Genomic DNA, 19,159 nt, shown 5'->3' on the forward strand with positions numbered 1-19,159 from the left:
TACATTATTTATTTAAACATTATTAACATTATGAAAAATAGAGAGTGCAGAAGAGGAGGTAAAAATCTCCTCCTCCTCTCCCTCTGTCCCTCTCTTTCTCTTGCTCTCTCGCTCTCTTGCTCTCTCTCACGATCCGCAGGGGGCGCTGTGTGTCCGTGCTTGTGACTAAGAACGCGTGTGAGCCAGTATCCCATACAGTAAAGAAAAAACTGGGATAAATTGTAGAACTACAACAAAGGAGCACAAAACGTTCCACAAAATTAACATAAAACACTGCTTTGCTTTTACTGTAATTTTCTGTAATGCAAACGTATTGCATTTTATAATCTTGGTTTGTTTAAGTAAACAAAGACAGTGTTTTTCTCCCCTAATTCCACCTGGGAATGCAGTTGTTCGTATTAATGAGGAAAAGGAAACCTCAGTTTGGTTTTTACAATAAGCAGGAGACAACATTACGGTGAAGCTTGACATTTGTCACTGCTGCTTACCCCCCCCCCCCTCTCTCTCTCTCTCTCTTCTCTCTTCTCTCTCTCGCTCTCTCTCCCCTCCTGCCTCTACGACTGTATCGTGCTTCATTCCAGTGCACAGAGCAAGGCAGGCGGTACAGAGTACAAGTCAGCGCTGAGCAGAGGATAAATACTGTACCCCTTGAAACCCATGCAGCTCCTGGAATATCGTGGATGCAGGTGGACTCAAGCATTTTTATTTTGAAAAATCTATTTCTTGCTTTGGACTAAACGCACTATGGTGGTTTCACAAGTGCGCATTTCTCCTCTGTTGTGACCAAACAGAAATTGTTTTGGGGATATTCTACGCAGAAGTCTGTGTGGTATTTTTCGGAGGATCTCAGCGACTCTTCAGAAGGAAAATCCTCATTGTGGACCTATACTGCCCCAATGGTGTGGTCCCGGACTGGACTGCCTTCTCGCAGCTGACCCGCTCAGTGCGCGGAGAAGGTAGACACCAGGGCAGCTCTGTTGTCGGTTCCTCTGGTTTTATTAAAAAAGCGCATTTGGAAATAAGAGAAGAAGGTTAGGAGTGATTTAAATCACTCAATGGTGACGTTATTTCCAACAAACGCGAACCTCTCGGTGTTTTGGTGAATGGTTCCGTGGCTTTGACATACGGTTGGGACTTGGAGGAGCGGACTGTGCGTGGATTGTGAACAACTCGGGATTATACAGTGTCCACTGCCGTGGTTCTGTTTATATGAGCGCTCTATGACAATGGATTACATTCTGCTCCTGTGCAGTTTCTTGCTGCCCGTAACCAGTGCAGTCGAAGGTAAGAAATTCCTTCTTTAAAATCAAGTTAGCGAGTGTTTGAAATCGTCTTCAAATTAACCTTAATCAACAAATTCATTGACGCAGTCAGTGTGCGTTCAGATTTCATTATGTGATTTTTAAAAAATGCTGGATGAAAAGAATAGGTGTCTGCTTTAGGACCAAGAGGTGCAGTTTTCAGTTCCCAATTGTTATTTACAACAATGGGAGTTGTTGATTCTCTTTTTTCACCCAGCGTTAGACAACGCCTGCTGCTGCTTTCTTGGTCTTTTAGAGGAAATTAGCGCCACACTGTATCTCACCAGGGAGTCGAGGTGGTGCCAGTGGTGGTCGTGAGAACACCCCCACCTTTTCCATTTTAAAAACACTTTTCCTGTGGGGTTAACTGCGAGTCTTTTAGGGCTGTGTGGCCTTTTGACACGTACACCGTCACACACAAAGTAGGTCGATTTACTTAACTGCACATAGAAACCCAACAACAAACATCTATTCGAAAGCGAAAAAAATGCATTTCCAACGATTTGATCTGTCATTTAGTTTTAATTAAAATGGAACTATACACTGGTCATAAAACAACTTTTAGGACCTTTGTGTGGCAATCTATTTGAACAATTATTATGGTTTTGAGCATAGTATTTGTAATTGGCAAAAAATAAAAATAATAATAATAATAATAATAATAATAATAATAATAATATTAAACGGGATAAATAAGGAAAGCAGAGCCCTAAAGCGTGCTTTGTGAATACATTGGATAGTGCCTTGTGGTGCTGTGAAAAGTGGGGCATTAATTGGACCACCGGCGCGTGCGCGCTTTCTGCATGTTTGTGTTCTGTCAACTTATTCTTTCATTCATCTGACAAGTTAAATTTGTAATTATTTCAACATTTTTAAAGAATGAATATACATAAATAAATTTTTAAAAAAAACATGTATTTAAATATTAATTAATTAATTTAATTTAGTTATAGTTCATTAACAATCATGCCTCATAAAACGTATTGTATTTCTCCTCACAAGTGCATTGTGTTGTGTGGTGGAAAGGGAAGAAGAAAAAAAAAACAAACACCACAATTTGCATGGAAGCTGTGAGCGTGAAATAGTACAATACTCTTATCTGATAAGCGTAGTTCCTTGTGATAAGAACGTTGTGCTGTCGAAGTATGTGCGCAACTATTAGAACACGAATTAAGTTTTAAACGATGATTTTTAAAAAGAAAAGTAATTTGAGACAATAAAGGGAATTTACGCAACTTATCTCCTATATTTTGAAATGACTCCTATTTATTTGCAATAGACCTTCCCTGGGTGATCCAATAAAGGTCAGCGGACACCAGTTGGACCCCGGTGCCTTAAAACACATGGTTTCAATGGATAAATTGGGGCTTGCTGTGTTCAAGTTAGCTCCAGATGTAGACAGAATGAGGCTGAAAAGATCTCCAATAGTATTTTTTTTCTCTGACAACAGCAAGGAGTGGGTTACGTTTCTGCTTTGCAAACGGATGGATTTCACTAAACAATATATTTTGCTACAAAAGTGATGTCATAAATTTTGTCCCGCCGACCCGGCGGAGGTTTTACCAAGAAGCTTTTAATACAGCCTAGTGATTTATGGTGAACACTCTTGACTCTGGTTGGTCGTAGTTAAAAAAAAAAAAAAAAAAAAAAAAAAAAAAAAAGACTATAAGCCTTGCGGGGGAAGTTCAGTCGGCCCCACTGCGAGACTCCCCGGGTCCCGAGGTCACGCAGCCCGGGGAATAATTAATGGATTCATCTCTCTCTCTCTTTCTCGCTCCCTTTCTTTCTTTCTCTCGTTCTTTCTCAGAGCAACTTCCATTTAAGGTTTTAAGTTTCAAGTTGTCTTTTGGGTTTCCCCACGCACAGGCAGCGAAACAATAATTTACATCCACTCAAAGGTTCTTACTCGTTCGGGGTGGCTAATTTTTAGTGACCCGTGTCCCTAAACCAGAAGTGGGTTTTGATATTTTATGCAAATTCAAAGGGGAAAAAAGAGATGGAAAAAGCCAATATATGCATACATTTAGTCAGATGAGACCAATAGCATAACAATTACGTTTAATTATGTGTATAATGTAAGCAAATAAGATAAAAGCTGGCGAAAAGTGAATCCAGATGACTTTAAGTGTGTCTCTTATGTGAACATACTCTCGAGTTGTGGGTGAAAAAGACATCCAATGTTTCTAACCCCCTCTAATTTACAGTAGCAGTGGTATTCCTGTTCATGTTTATTACATGCGCATTTATTTTTTCATAATGGTCCTTGTGGGATGCAATATCTCTTCTTCCAAGGAGCCTTTAACTAAAGAGGCGACTATTATTCATTTTTGAAAATCCCATTTCCTATGCAAATAAACAAAGCAAATGGGCGTTCAATCGTCCTTTGTGGAATTGAAGCTCTATTTGTGGCGCAATACGGAGTGATTGCGCACAAATGGGGAGGTTGGATACGCACATGTTTATGTGTTTACGTGGGTGAGATCACACCTCCACGGGAGCTTTCCTGGGCCCGTTTACACTTGGCCAGTGATTTATATTGCGTGTGAGTGTGTGCATGACAGCGGGGGTCCTTGTCAGTGTCATCATTTTTATGTTATTACAATTATCGCACTGTGTGCCAAGAGTGAGCAATGGCGCTAAATCATATTTGCGACCAGTTGAATTACGTAAATAGACTATCAAAATGTTGTTGCGTGAATATTTATATCATAGGTTATATTTGAAATCCAACAATTACAAAATGTAGATTAAAGCTGTTTTTTTTTTTTTTTTTTTCTTAACAGAAGGCAGATCACATGTGTTTTGGACATTATGCGTTTTAAATTGCTAAGGATCTATTAGTGAGTTTTATGGGCAATGTACAGAAAAGTGAGTTCATTTACAATCTCTCTCTCTCTCTCTCTCTCTCTCTCTCTCTCTCTCTCTGTATTATCTATCTATCTATCTATCTATCTATCTATCTATCTATCTATCTATCTATCTATCTATCTATCTATCTATCTATCTATCTATCTATCTATCTATCTATCTATCTATCTATCTATCTATCTATCTATCTATCTATCTATCTATCTATCTATCTATCTATCTATCTATCTATCTATCTATCTATCTATCATAAAAGCGTTGCCACGGGTGTAATTGTCACATGGAGGCTTCTCCAAAGTGTCAATTGATGTGCTCCGTATCGATTGAGTGGATCGATACTGCTCAGCCTTTTAAAAAGGCAGAATTAGATGCGAGGCAGCAAGGATACTTTCTTGTAGTGCTCTTGCAAGGAGCAATTACCAAATTATAAGGCTATTTATCACTGGCCCACAATCAATTGGAGGGACGATTTGGCCTCTGTGCTCAGCAACGCTTCGAAAAGGAAAATATTAATTACAAGCACACATCAACTCAACAACAAAAATGAAAACCATATGTAAAATATAATACAGTAGTTTTCTTTTTCCATTTATTATGTTATTATTATTATCATTATTATTTTTGCCATTCTATGATTGCTGGTTTTCACTGGATTATTACAATAATAATTGCTAGGATTATTATTGTTTTAATTTGCTGTGGCAACATGTTAAAGAGCTTGTTTGCCATGGAGGTTTGGATTGCAGTTGGTTTGTTAGTTTGTTCTGACCCCCGATACTGAACGCCCGTCTCAGTGAAAAAAATTGTGCTAAAAGTCCTTGTAATTTGAACTAGACTAGGTAAGCCAAGAAAGAACCTCTGTAGTTCTGAAGTTAAAAAATATGTTTTACTATTAATCGGGCCAAAGCTGTGTTAGCAATTTTTTAATTAATTTATTATTATTTTTTTCCCTTTACTTCCATGAACAAAGTTTGTGATTTGCTGAAATCTGCGAGGAGGACAGTTACAATTTTATCTGGCATTAGATGAGGAGTTTTGCCCATTTTTAATGCCATTTCTGCTGTTATTGTTCTATTGTTTATCTGCATTTATTTCCATGATCCTCTTAAGTGCTAACCAGAAGAATTGAGCAATGGAAGTCAGCCGTGTGAGTGCGGGACTTCTATCCGATCTGTCGCTCATTTGTCTGACAGGCGCTCTATTGAACAGATGTACAGTGATTTAAATTCGGATGGGCATTAGACGCTCAGAAAGCAGGAGAGGGGGCAGGCAGCAACGATGAAATGAAGTGTATTGTGTAGTTGTGGTACAGTGATCGGGCTAAAATTGAACCAGAAATAAAAAAAATTGACATGTTTGCTGCTATCCGGTAGCCATCATGTACGCAGAGCTGGACTTCATGACTCAAATGGCGGTATGGAAAGAATTACAGAGCTGAAATTTCACATGTAGGCAGGCAACGGCCATCTTTGACCAGCTGGTGCCTTCACACACTGTGCTGGAGGACAGACAGAGCACACTTTATTTTGCTACTCTTTGAACATTTGCTTTGCAAATTAGTTTAATTTTGCTGCTAATAAAACACTATCGATGGCATATAAAAGTTATAGCAATATGATATTGTTTGCTAATCAAACACAGGATTCAGTACCTCAATAAAACTTTGTGTGGACCGTCATCATCACATGTAAATATTGTATATGTATATAATTTTGGGGATGTCGACACCAGTGTCTCACCTTAACAACAGTAATATTTATCCTAATTATCCACTGAGGACTGAGAACACACTGGAGTGGTCACGAGCCTATATCGCATGGGAAAAACGAGTAAATAAACTGTAAGAAATGTAGGGAATAGCATTAAACAAGTACATAGACATTGGAATCATACAAGGACACATTTTTCGGTATGCATATAATATAATGAAGGTGATATAGTGGTAGAATATTGATATGGAATGATCATTAAATTTACTAAAATTTTATAGTTTTTGTGTAATAAAACAATCATAATTTGGAAGTGTTAAGTACAATGACAAGTGTATGATGATTCATTCATCTCTGAAATGGAGCAGGAAACTTTTCATTTTTGATCCATATATTTTTTTTAAAATCTCATTACAGAAAAATAAAACGACTGTGGAATTAGACCTACACTCTAATTTCTAAATGTAATACTGTAGTTCCTTAAGTGGATATGAACCTGCATGTCTCAGATATGGAGGCAATAAAAAAAGTTGAGAAAGGTGTTTGTCTGCTTCAGTCTGATGAATGATATAATAATATCCCAAATCTTTTTTTTTTTTTTTTTTTTTGCTGTTGTGTTTATAATGGTAGTTAAAAAGACAACACTTTTTTTCTAATTTAAAGTTTGTGCTTTCCTGTTTGCAAACCACAGATGATTTTTTTTAGGCTATTTACTACAAAGGTAATTTGTTATGGAAGTCATTGTCTTGGCTCCCTGTGTGTATGTGTGCTTGCGTGCATGTGTTTGCCTATCATACTGGCACCGCATGAAACCCAGGAGCCTGTGGGATGGTATGTCTTTAAACACCCAGTGTTGAGCCCGAGCGAGGGAGAGCAAATGTGTCTGGGCCTGCCTACCTTTGCTGCCGTCTTGAGTCACCAGAGCGGATCAGGACGCATATGCACACAGTTCAAGCAGGTGAAAAAAAAATGAGCACAAGCAAGCTGGGTGGGAATGAGTGTGTGCACGGGCTCTTAGTATTTGATATTTGTTTGAGAGAGCAAGTTTGGTTTCTTTATAATTTGTGCACCAATAGATTCCGCAAACCAGTTAAAAAAAAATGTTCTCATGAGATCTTGGAGAATTGTGAAAAGTGAAAATTGACTCCATTGACCTGACTATCAGAGCGGGATACCCCCGCTTTGAATATATAACATGAGTGACCATCCAAATACTGACACTAGTATTAACAGTCATTTGAGTTTTCTGTGTGGTACCTGTGCCAAGTGTTCATACAATGCATCACTACCAAATGTGTAAAGAAACATACAACTTACAAGAGGGTTAGTACCTGCTGTGCTTTTCACGCAATCAATATCCACTTCCTGTGACCCTTGAGCAGTGGTCATGAGGGGTCCTTTTTTGGACACTTGCGCGAGGAGCTCCCAAAGTTGGGCTAGTTTTTGTAAACATACTTGCCAATCTTCGGGGGCTATCCTATTTCAGTAAAAATACAATTATAGAGAATGTTTGCATTTAAATAAGCCAACAGTGTAACTTTCACGAGTATCTCTGTTGCACCCTAAAGCCATGTTTTCCCCTCAGGTTTTAGTTTATTGTTCACTGCTTTGGAAAATTAAGTGACATCATAACAGAACGACAGAGACCAACCAACCAATAATTTAGTACACAGGAAAAGCACAAGATTTTAATGGCGTCTGTTGTCCTGCAATCTGGAAAACTTTATGTCAATCAGAGAAGGTATCCAAATCTAACCTACAACTATAACACGCTAAAAGTAGTTTTTGCGAATCCAGTACAAAAAATATACATCTACTGTATGTTGGAATTCCCTAAAAGCTTTTTTGCATTGGGGAAAAAAAAAAAACTTTTATATGAGAGCAATTGGTAGCAAAATATATTTGTACATATTGTAAGATGCGTATAGCTCTAATTTATTATATGGAATTATTTGTACGTTTGTTCACATGTGATACCCATTACCTTGCGTCTAACTTTTTAGACGGTTCAAGGAATGCAGGCGGTTGGCATAGTCAAGTGAGAGAGAAGGAAATCTACCTCAGGGCTCACTTCCACAATTTCATTGCCACCTTCAGACTCTTTTAACAGATTTAGCCGATGATGTTGGGGGGGGAAAAGAATCTTTGATATATTGCACGCCTTTTAAACATAGACAGTTACAGCTGTCTAGAGAGAGGCCACAGCTATGCCTTCAGGGGGAGAAAAGTCACATTACCTGGTTTTAGTTTAGCCAGGCTTGTTAAATATATGAATGTACATGTTGGGTGCTGGGGAGACGAAACACACTCAACACACTCAACACCTATGCCTGGTCACAACCTAGCAGTGTTGTTGCAAGTGTGAGGTTTTTGCTTTTAGCAATCAGGTAAAGTCAGGTTTAATTTGATTTGATTAAAGATACACAAATTAATCAGAATACATTTATGAAGACAAAAGTGTTTTTTTTTTTTTTTTTTTTTTTTTTTTTTTTTTTTTTTTGCTTTGGGTGGGAAATGATTTCTTTTCTGGCAATTGGTACTTTTACTGTGCCTTTCTGGTTCTTATTGCATTTATAATGCAACAACAACAAGTATTTATCATTCTTGTAGTACAAGAAAAAGGCTCACTAACCAATCAGGAGTTTACCTTATACTATATACTGTACTGGACTGTCTCAGAAAATTAGAATACACAATATTCTAATTTTCTGAGACAGTCCAGTATATACAAATATGGTTTTAAACAATTCATATTTTGAGCAGTGCAACGTGTTTACTAGCACTTCTTTACTGCTCACTCTAGCACATTTCAGTTAAAGCAGAGCCAATCACATGTGACCTTTTGTCATGATATTTACATAATCCCCCTGGTCCCTTGGAGATGCCTCCCGCTGACATAGCCAGCTGCGGCAGCATTTATTTAACCTTACTTTAAGTTATACTCAAGTCTCCCAGACACACTGACTTTAATGTTTAAGGGAGTCCAACACTAAAGGCACAATAAAAAGACCAAATACCCTGAATTGCCAGTTAATTCACACACACTCATGGGGCAATCGAGCAAATGTGGAGGTGCCGACTGGTTTCCCTTTGGGTGTTTAATGACTCCAACAGTCCTGACACCAGTCCTTTTGGTAAATAGCCAGACAGTTGTGAAACGGAAGGTGTTACCCGAGTTGTTTGGACATAAACATACAAGTAGTTCTCAAATGAATGTTTATGTCTAAATGAATGAGACATGTAATGTCTAAATGTAATGTTTATGTCTAGTTTAGTTTTGGGGAAAAATGAATCAAATCAAATAAATACACATATATATTGAGTATTTACCCAAGTGATCTTTGTGAGGCTAAGCGGGACAGATAATGGATGGTGGATGCAAGTTTGTGACATGTGTTCAAGGCCTTTTTTCTTTTTTTTTCTAAATAATCTGTGCAAAACCAACACATGAGCTGTTGATCAAAATAAATCTGTGCATTTTCAAATTGCATTTATTATTTTATATTGTTTGTCAAGACATCACCTGCATACATCCTCGGGGGGAATTCTCAATTACACAAATTTTGTTAATAAAGCATACTTCAGTTGTTCATTTCCATGCTTGTGACATAGAGGTTGTTAGCACTGATTTTCACAGGGTTTGGACAATGAGGGCTGTGAAGCCTAATTGCAATACACCAGATAAAAAGTGCTGCACAATACAGTCTGACCCCTGCCTCTGTGCCAAGTCAGGCCTCAGACAGCTTCCCTTTCTCCACTCACACCCCAACGAAATCCCTTCTAACCTCTCATTTCCCTCTCACATACACATCCTCACAAGCAAGAAGTGACAGTTGCCTCATAAGAAGGCCATCCACATGTGCACATTACATTCACTCACTGCACAGGCACCAACCACTCTCCGAATTCAGATTCACAGCTTCTTGGGGTCAAAGTCTGCATCTACCTCCACTCATTCCACCACTAATGAATCAATCAGCTGGTACCATTCGTTTCATTGCTGTCAGACTCCATCGATCAGTCCATTCCTCACAGTCTCAACAGAGCAGCAGGGGAGTGCCGAGATTGAGAGTGTAGAAGGAGCTTGAAATATGCAGACAGTTCAAAGACTCAGAGTTTCTTATCTGCTGTACTCCTCCTGAATTATGGCATTTCAGATGTTGGGTAGCTATGTGTGTGTGCGTGTGTCTGTGTGTGTTTGAAACCGAAGAGAGTGAAGAAATTGGAAAAAAAAATATCAAGAAGGCAACTTGCAACTCTGGAGTTTATTCATGCTATCTGACCTTGCATTGTTACCTTAACACAGTGCTTCTCAATTATTTTCTGTCACGCCCCCCCAAGGAAGACGTAAATCTTTCGCGCCCCCCCAAACTCTCTGCCGCCACTGTAAATAGTATCATTTGTCTACAAAATTACTATTATAAATACGCATCTGCCTAACATTGTGTCCTTTTTTTCTAATAAAGAAAAAAAGTAACATAGATCAACTTATAATAAAGTATAACTTTATTAACATTGTTTTGTTTGTAACAGAGAAGACTTGACATGCATCAATTTGCCTGAATTCTAAAAAAAAAAATTCACATCCAAACTAAAAAATACACTCATGGTACATTTTTGACCATTTGATACAGAAAAATAAAATGTAATAAAATCAGTAAATAATAACAAATTAAAATTGATTAGAAACATTCACTCATGAGGACAATGTGCCAAAAAATTTGACCGAAAAAACAAATCTGAATAAAAGAAGAAGAAGAAAAGTGTCCTTGGACAGGACAGTTTTTATTTTTGCTGCTCACAGTATTTACCTCCTTTGCAATGGTGTGGAGTTATTTTGCAATTAGCATGCTAACAATGCTCACTGGCTTACTGATATAACACTGAATAAGCAGGACGATTGTTGGCAATATTCGGCACGTTTCCACTGAAAAAATCAAGCGGCTTAACAATGAGATTGGGGTCGAATGTCTTTAAGTGGCGTCTTAATTGATTTGGCTTCTGGCTGTCTGCTATAATTATTTTTAGACACAGTAAACAGTGGTCTTTCATCATCACCCACTGTATTAAAAGTCAAAGCTAAAAGGCAAACGGCACGAAAAAAGCGCATTCACGGCGGCCGAGGTAGAACCGTAGCTGAGGGCGGTCGTCGTGACGATCCCAAGCCGAAAATGGCACTTCTCGGGCGGCGACGTGAGAACCGGACAAGACAGTGGGTCGCTGCGTGAGTGAGTCCGGTCGGAAAACGGCTTTCGAAAACGGCGGTGGCACACTGCTCTTCTTATCTCTTGTCTGTGTGTGCTGAGTGCTCTTCCTTAGTTCAAAAATACTGCGCGCACTCTGAAAATTAGAGCGCCACTGCCACCTACTGAGTGGATGTGCAAGTACACTTTATTCCAGTACGGCAAAAAAAAAAACAAAAACAAAAAAAAACATGTTCCCCGAGGTCACATGCGCCCCCCCTGGCATCGCTCTGCGCCCCCCCAGGGGGGCGCGCCCCACTATTTGAGAAGTACTGCCTTAACAGGAGAGGTATGTTAACTTACAGTAATCGGTTACAAGCAAGAACAAGAGGGAAAAAATCCGACCAATGGTCACAATAAGCTTTACTCTATTGACTAAAGCATCTAATTTTACCATGAAATATACATGTTTTTTCATGGCATTTTATTTGCGCTTGAATGAAAAATAAAAGCTCAATCCTTGACTTCGAAAACTGGTTGTTGTGCATGATGTTGAAAGTAAAACAAGAATGCTAGAATTCAATGTTATTTAGCAATTGCTTAAAAAATAAAATCTATATATCTATCTATGATATTGTAATTGATGAAGAAGTACATGTGTACAAATAATGATAAAATCATTAATATAATAAACATGCACAGAGACAAAAAATACAAATATATTACCAAACAGCTTTTAATTATTTTATTCACTATAGAAAGATAGACTAATGAGATATCTCCCCTATTTCACCATTGAGAAGATACACCACTACAGAATTATACCTTGCTCACTCATTAACTGGCAGTATCTTCCTTTTCCTGGCATATACTCTTGCATCAGCCCCAGATGAAAGTTCTGGCTGGTTTCAGTACAATCGGGGAGTGTCAGTCTTTTTTTAATGAGTCTGACAGTAGCCAGTGCTAATCAGTGGTAACAGTGTGTGACAGTTTCAAAACACGATCTCTGATAGCATTAAAATGGGGCAGAGTTTGGGAAGAAGAAAATAATTAAAGTTGAATAAAAGGTTGGGAGGGAGTGAGTAAACATGAATCTCATTTGAGCAGTGATTTCACGCCTAACACTAGTGTAGGTTCTACTTAATATGCAAATGCTCTATTTTCCTAATATCAAAGCTGTGTTCAACAAAGGTGAAAAACATGGTTTTCTTTAATATGGGATTGTGCTTTAACTGGGTGTTGACCTTTGGTTTATGTGCAGCATAGAGGACATTAATAGCATATGAAGAAATAAAAGACCTTAATTTGCTTCACCTTTCAATGCCATTTATTGTATTTGGCTTCTCTTTCTTTCAGTCCTGCACCGAGCTTAAAATGTCATCTCAACAAATGTCTTCTGCTGCAACCACATCTGTCATTTTATCAGAAATACAGTGGCCTAAATTGTAGTATTATTTTCTCCTCCCTCTTATCGCTTTCCCGTTTAATATAAAAATCCCACATTGGACAGATGCCGTTTACAGACTAGAGGTGCTTATTCCTGGTAGGATAACAATGACTATAACTTCCCTATTGTTACTTGTGCAGTCTGTCATCAAAAATAAAAGGCAAATGCAATCCCAACAAAATCCCATTGTGCCTTCATGGGTTTTTTTTCAGCTACTCCGGTTTCCTACTACTTCCAAAAAAGTTCATTTTAGGTCCGACGAACACGCTAAATTGTCTATAGGTGAGACTGTGAGTGTGAAGTACATATAAGATGTCTCTCAACATGAGCCAAGAAAAGTTTGACTAAGTACGGTATAATGCAAAAAGAATGCTCCTCAACACAGCAGGATGCATTGCCACAGAGTGAATGGTATGATGCGTCAAAGTTTGAAATTCCTCTGGGAAAATGTGTGAAAACAGGCAGAAGAAAAACTGAAGAAAGTGTAAAGGGGAACACACACCCACAGGTGTCATATAACCCCTAGCCAGATGAAGGGAGGTGTGGGGTCAAGTGAAGGGGGTTTGGGGTGTGGTTAGGGGAGAGTTGTGGAGAATTATAATGTCTAAGCCCCGGTGTCAGGAAGGGGATACAAAAGCATTACCTCCATTGCCACTTTTGGCCTCTCTCAATCCCCAGTAGTGGTGGGGACTAAAAGGGTGGTGATGATTAGCGATTCAATTTGGTTTACCATCAATCAATGCCTTGAAGTTAGACGGGATTTCTGCCGATATTCCATCCCTGCAAGCAGATTGGGTCAGACCCTCTAGAGATTCATAAACTTTTTTCCACACTTTGTTAATTAGGCGGCCACGCTGCCCTTGCATTTACTTATTTATGAATCTCTGCTTCGACCGGGACTCGAAGTCTTTTGGTCTTCCCCTTAATTAGTCCATTACTAATGGTGCAGCTTTCAGACAATCCATACAATCTGAGCAATGGCTGGTACCCCCCCACCCACACAATTTTCTTTTATCCACGTGAAGAAATGCTCCCGTGACCTTGATGTTGCATTAAACATCGTCTGGCCTGTGTACTCATAATGGATAATATAATGCTTAAGTGCCCCTCATAAGGAAACACTTAAAATAAAAAGTAATCCAAACAATTCCTCACCTATTCATTAATCTAACAATAGAGCAGCTCAAGTTAGACTTGACAGTCATTAAAAATGGATGTGAACCTGGAGGTACAGGATGGCAGACTTGGTGTTTGTGAAATATTAACACTTTCCCAGAGCAACTTGAGCGCTGAAAATGCAACCCTATGCGTTAGACTGGTTGTATCTTTGTCGTCTCTGTAGTTCTCTATGAGGAATTTGTTTAAATACTTTTAAATTCTAGATTCTCTTGCTGCAGCTTGTTCTATGCCATGGCCCACTCCTCAGGAGTGGGAGTCATTGCCTACCTAAAGGGTAATTCACCAATTAGCTGCAATATATTTAACAACAGTTATTATTACAGCAGAGTGATCGACACCAGTTATTAAAATCATATACAGTGTATCACAAAAGTGAGTACACCCCTCGCATTTCTGCAGATATTTAAGTATATCTTTTCATGGGACAACACTGACAAAATGACCCTTTGACACAATGAAAAGTAGTCTGTTCAGCTTATATAATAGAGTTATTTTCCCCTCAAAATAACCCAAAATATATCTTGTGTACCGACCGTCTTCAGAAGAGCCTTCCTCCTGGGGTGACAGCCATGCACACCAATTTGATGTAGAGTGGGTCTGAGCACTAACATGCTAACCCACCACCTCTTCAATCTCTGCAGCAATGTTGACAGCACTCCTGTAACGAGTCACATGACATTTTGGAGGGAAAATGACAAGCAGTACTCAATTTGGAAATTTAGGGATGTGCATAGTTTCTAAGGGGTGTACTCACTTTTATTGCCAGGTGTTTAGATATTAATGGCTATATTTTGAGTTGTTTTGAAGGGATAAAATAAATTAACTCTATTATATAAGCTGCACACAGACTACTTTTCATTGTGTTAGAGTTTCATTTTGTCAGTGTTGTCCCATGAAAAGATATACTTAAATATCTGCAGAAATGCGAGGGGTGTACTCACTTTTGTGATACACTGTAGGTACACTGTATAAAACAATCTGTAGCATCTACTCAATTAAATTGAGGTAACAATTTGAACTCAGCTTTGACTGTATATCCTACCATATTTTTCTGAGTTACAACTACTTGAATGTATAAACATGTTCAAATAAATTGGGTAAAACTTTTGACGTTTATTTTATTACTCATTAACTATTATAAATGATATTAAAGTAAAGGGAATTATATTTACTCATGATTGTAATGTATTTGTATATTTAAATGCAAAGGCGTAGGTTTGCAGTGGGACGGTAGGGACATAACACTACCAACTTTTCAGGATGTTCAAATTGTCTCCAGCAACTTTTAAGCAACCTTATTTGCATTATATGAATAGTGCAGTTTAATTTAGATTGTCTTCCTGTTGGTTGTAAGGATAGAATTGACCTTACCATTATGAAGCGAATTATTTTCATGATGTTCAGACTTACATTTACCGTAGTTTTCGGACTATAAGTCGCACCTGAGTATATGTCGCACCAGCCATACCCAATCTGTTCATCTGACTGGTGTCCATCCCCAGCAAAAAGTGTAAATGCAGGTTATGCTATTATATCGTCCCTACCAATGTTGAGACCAAACCTACGCCCATGTTTAAATGAATATGTAAGTGTATTTTTATACCTAATGTTTTTCAGCACAGTACTAGAATAATGTTTGTTTAAATTAAAAGTTACTGTAAACACCAGATAAAATTGATTGCCAACTCTTCCTTAATGACGATTTGCTTATCAAATTGAACATTTGACAAGTAGTGCGGGGTACAACTAATGGCTTTTTTCTTGAAGAGTTGATCTGGTGACAAGGCAAAGTTGCCAACTGGCTTCAATAGTGGCTTGATGGTGATTGTCAAATCCTGTCACTGCTCCACCCGTCTACCCCTGGACCCATTCAGCAGTGACGCACAACCATGCACACACTCACCTGAGTGAGAAACTGAGTTTTGAGGAGCTGTTCAGGTTGACAACATGAACTCAACACAGCATAGTGTCCCGCCAAATGAAATAGCGCTCATGTAGCAAAGAAAACATTATGACACATTAGTAGAACTTCTGTGCATACCCAATATTTTTTTGTGGGTATTTTATTTGTGTAGAAATTGTAAAAAAAAAAAGAAAAAAAGTGAAGAGGGTTTAAATTTACCTGTCGAATAGAGTTCATTTGATGACCTAAAGGATTTTTGTATAATTTAGACTACCCACAAACATTATTTTTATAGTGTAACTCAAATATAATAATTAATTTAACTAATGATTTTTCAATACAAAAATCCGCCCCCTAAAAGCCATTTTTTCTCTTTCAATAATTTCCAGGGTCAGTTGGTCCAATCTGTTGTAGCCTTGGTTTGGTGAAAGGAAAATCCCATTAACACTAGTCCCAAGTCAGATTTACTGACTAACATCCCTGGGGAGCCATTTTTAAAATCCCCACTTTGATTGGGTCAGTGTCAGGGCCAATGACTAATCGGGTCAATGCTGATCCAAACACAGGAGCTGGAGCCTTGCGGACTCCACCTAGCTTACCTAGACCTCCAAGAGGTCAGGATTGCGCCGTGTCATGCATGATGTACATGGAGGAAAAAAGAACGAATGATGAATCTTTTTTTTTTCCTGTTCCAGTTTGAGAGAAATTAAAGGTCATTGTTGTTCATACTCTTTGGATAGACCCACTGAACACTCAGTATGCTAATGGGCTGGGTTAGGCATGAACAGAGAGATAGTTATTTTTTAACTTATTTATTGTTTGCTTTAAGCACTAGACCTGGCAGGGAGGAATGAAGATAGCAAAGTAAATCATTTTCTCTTTAAACATTTTGTGTGAGAATTTGGACTTGCAATGAAATCATATCAGGTGCTATTAACAATTTTGAATATTTTAAAGACCGGCCTGTTAAACATGACTTAAACCTTAAACGAATATGAGTATTTGAAAAAGAATATACTGCATGAATTACTACAAAAAACGAGAGGGACTTGATACAGTATGAATCACACAATTTATGATATTTATTCGAAACATTTCATGTAAATCAGTGTTTCCATTATAAAAGAAAATGTGTGGAAATGACATGTATGAGCATTAACATGCATTGTGTGTTCCATAAATCAATCAGTCAAAGCCTGTTGGCCTTGTGTGCATGTGTCTGTTTGGAGATGAAGTGCGTGGGCGATGGGTGACATCCGTCTCCTTCCGAGTTGCCAGTTGTAGTAACACGTCATTGGATAGTGAATAATACATTGGCCTGCAGCTTAGCCCACATAGTGCTCTCGCCTTGCCCCAAAAGGATAGAGAGATAGATGGCTGACTGATTGAAAAAACATGGTGTATCTTAAGGGCAAAGAGGGTCAAAGAGGGAGGACATGATAATCATTTTATCATCACAAAGGTCCTGTGAGGATACAGGAATTGATGGATTTTTTTTTAAAGTTGAATTTTCACAGCCTGAAATTTTTCAGCCAAGGTGTGACATTTCAGCGTACGTCACTTCCTGTTAAGTCCCTAACGTCCCTCATATTTTCACATTGCTGTGTAAACAGCTTCTTTGCCTGAGATTTATGCTTCCTCAAGAGAGCTTTGAGGACAACAGGACACATCCAGGTGAAAGGGCCATAAAGCAGACAAACTTGTGGCCGCTTGGCTGGTTTGAGTCTAATCGAGTCACCATACACTGAGAGGGTCCTTGTGCATGGGTCAGTGATGCAAGGGGTTCTGTAATCATGATGTGATTATTTAGACATCCATCTTACGAGGAAGATGACATTATGAGTTTGCTAGTGGTCGTGGTTATGAAAGATAAATAGCCCGCTTCACTTATGCGGGTGTAGTATGAAAAGCCAGGTTATTTTTGTGCGTGCGAATACACACATATTACATATGTGTGTGATTGTGTGTAAATCAATGCATTTTTCCTCTGTTGCTGTGCCTTCTGTGTGTCATGCCATTGCACAGAGATTCTTACGTAATTGACAAGGGCCTCTGAAAGCCCCCTTGCCATATGGACCCCAGAAGAATTGGATGTCTGTCCGTCCATCAGTTTCTTTTAATTGCCCAGAACACGTGCCCGGGCTATCTATCCAGTGGTTTCTCCAAGGCTTAAATACATTAATATCTAATAAGCCTTGAGACCACACCACTCCCTGACCAAAAGACTGACCAGATAATGTGGTCTAACTCAGATTGTTACATATTGTGCTGTCTGCCCATTTATTTCACAGGTTTGTTTACTCCCCAAAATTTAAATATTACTATAGAATGTTAAACTTTGCTGACCTACCAAGTAACATGAAATGATGTAACTGGGTCACTCTATTCCCAGTTGTTTGTTACATTAAGTCACTCAGAATCAGGATAAACTTATCGTCCCCTCAGGCAACATGTTTATGACAACAGTGAATCAGCTGCAGCCATTATACATATACACTTCTGCACAAAATCAATACACATATCATAGAAAAAAGAAATGTGCACATACGTACAGTATCTAAGTATATAAGAAGGTCTACTCTACAGTCTTAAAACATCCTCACACAATAATGGGCAAACAAGGCAGGGTTTAAATTGACAAGGATGCTTGGCATGTCAAACATTTTCCATGGCATCACAGCGCAGATGAGGAATGTTGTTGGCCGTATTGAAACACAATGAACACAGTTAAACCTGGTAGTAGTTAACAGGTTATACACTGCTAGCCAAAAGTATGGGCACCCCTGCAATTCTGTCAGATCATGATCAATTTCTCCCAGAAAATGATTGAAATTACAAATACTTTGGTAGTAATATCTTCATTTATTGTGCTTGCAATGAAAAAACACAAAAGAGAAAGGGAAAAAAAAAAGAATCATTATCATTTTACACAAAACTCCAAAAATGGGCTGGACAAAAGTATTGGCACCCTTTGAAAAATCATGTAATGCTTCTGTAATTTGTGTAATTAACAGCACCTGTTACTTACCTGTGGCACATAACAGGTGGTGGCAATAACTACACTTGTAGCCAGGGTTAGGGTTAGGGTTAGGATTAAAGTTGACTCAACCTCTGTCCTGTGTCCTTGTGTGTACCACTTTGAGCATGGAGAAAAGAAAGAAGACCAAAGAACTGTCTGTGGACTTGAGAAGCAGAATTGTGAGGAAGCATGGGCAATCTCAAGGCTATAAGTCCATCTCCAAAGACCTTAATGTTCCTGTGTCTACCGTGCGCAGTGTCATCAATAATTGTAAGGCCATATGGCACTGTGGCTAACCTCCCTAGATGTGGATGGAAAAGAAAAATCGATGAGAGATTTCAACGAAAGATTGTGCAAATGGTGGATAAGGAAACTCGACTAACATCCAAACAAGTTCAAGCTGTCCTGCAGTCCAAGGGTACAACAGTGTCAACCCGTAACTTCCGCCGGCGTTTGAATGAAAAGGGACTCTATGGTAGGATACCCAGGAAGACCCCACTTCTGACCCAGAGACATAAAAAAAAGTCAGGTTGGAGTTTGCCAAAACTTA

The 19,159-nt window shown here is 38.6% G+C and overlaps 1 protein-coding gene across 11 annotated transcripts in view; it reads left to right on the forward strand.

Moving 5' to 3' along the window:
• Positions 1 to 588: 588 nt before the first annotated feature.
• Positions 589 to 19,159, forward strand: part of LOC130918544 (ephrin type-B receptor 3-like) — a 76,759-nt gene continuing 58,188 nt past the window's right edge. For all 11 annotated transcript variants that reach the window (XM_057840330.1, XM_057840321.1, XM_057840331.1 and 8 more), the window contains exon 1: positions 589 to 1,284. In XM_057840330.1, coding sequence (XP_057696313.1) covers positions 1,221 to 1,284 — 64 coding nt within the window. In that variant the 5' untranslated portion in view covers positions 589 to 1,220. The remainder of the gene's footprint in view (positions 1,285 to 19,159) is intronic.

The sequence above is a fragment of the Corythoichthys intestinalis genome, chromosome 7, assembly GCF_030265065.1.
Source record: "Corythoichthys intestinalis isolate RoL2023-P3 chromosome 7, ASM3026506v1, whole genome shotgun sequence".
NCBI classification, from domain to species: Eukaryota; Metazoa; Chordata; class Actinopteri; order Syngnathiformes; family Syngnathidae; genus Corythoichthys; species Corythoichthys intestinalis.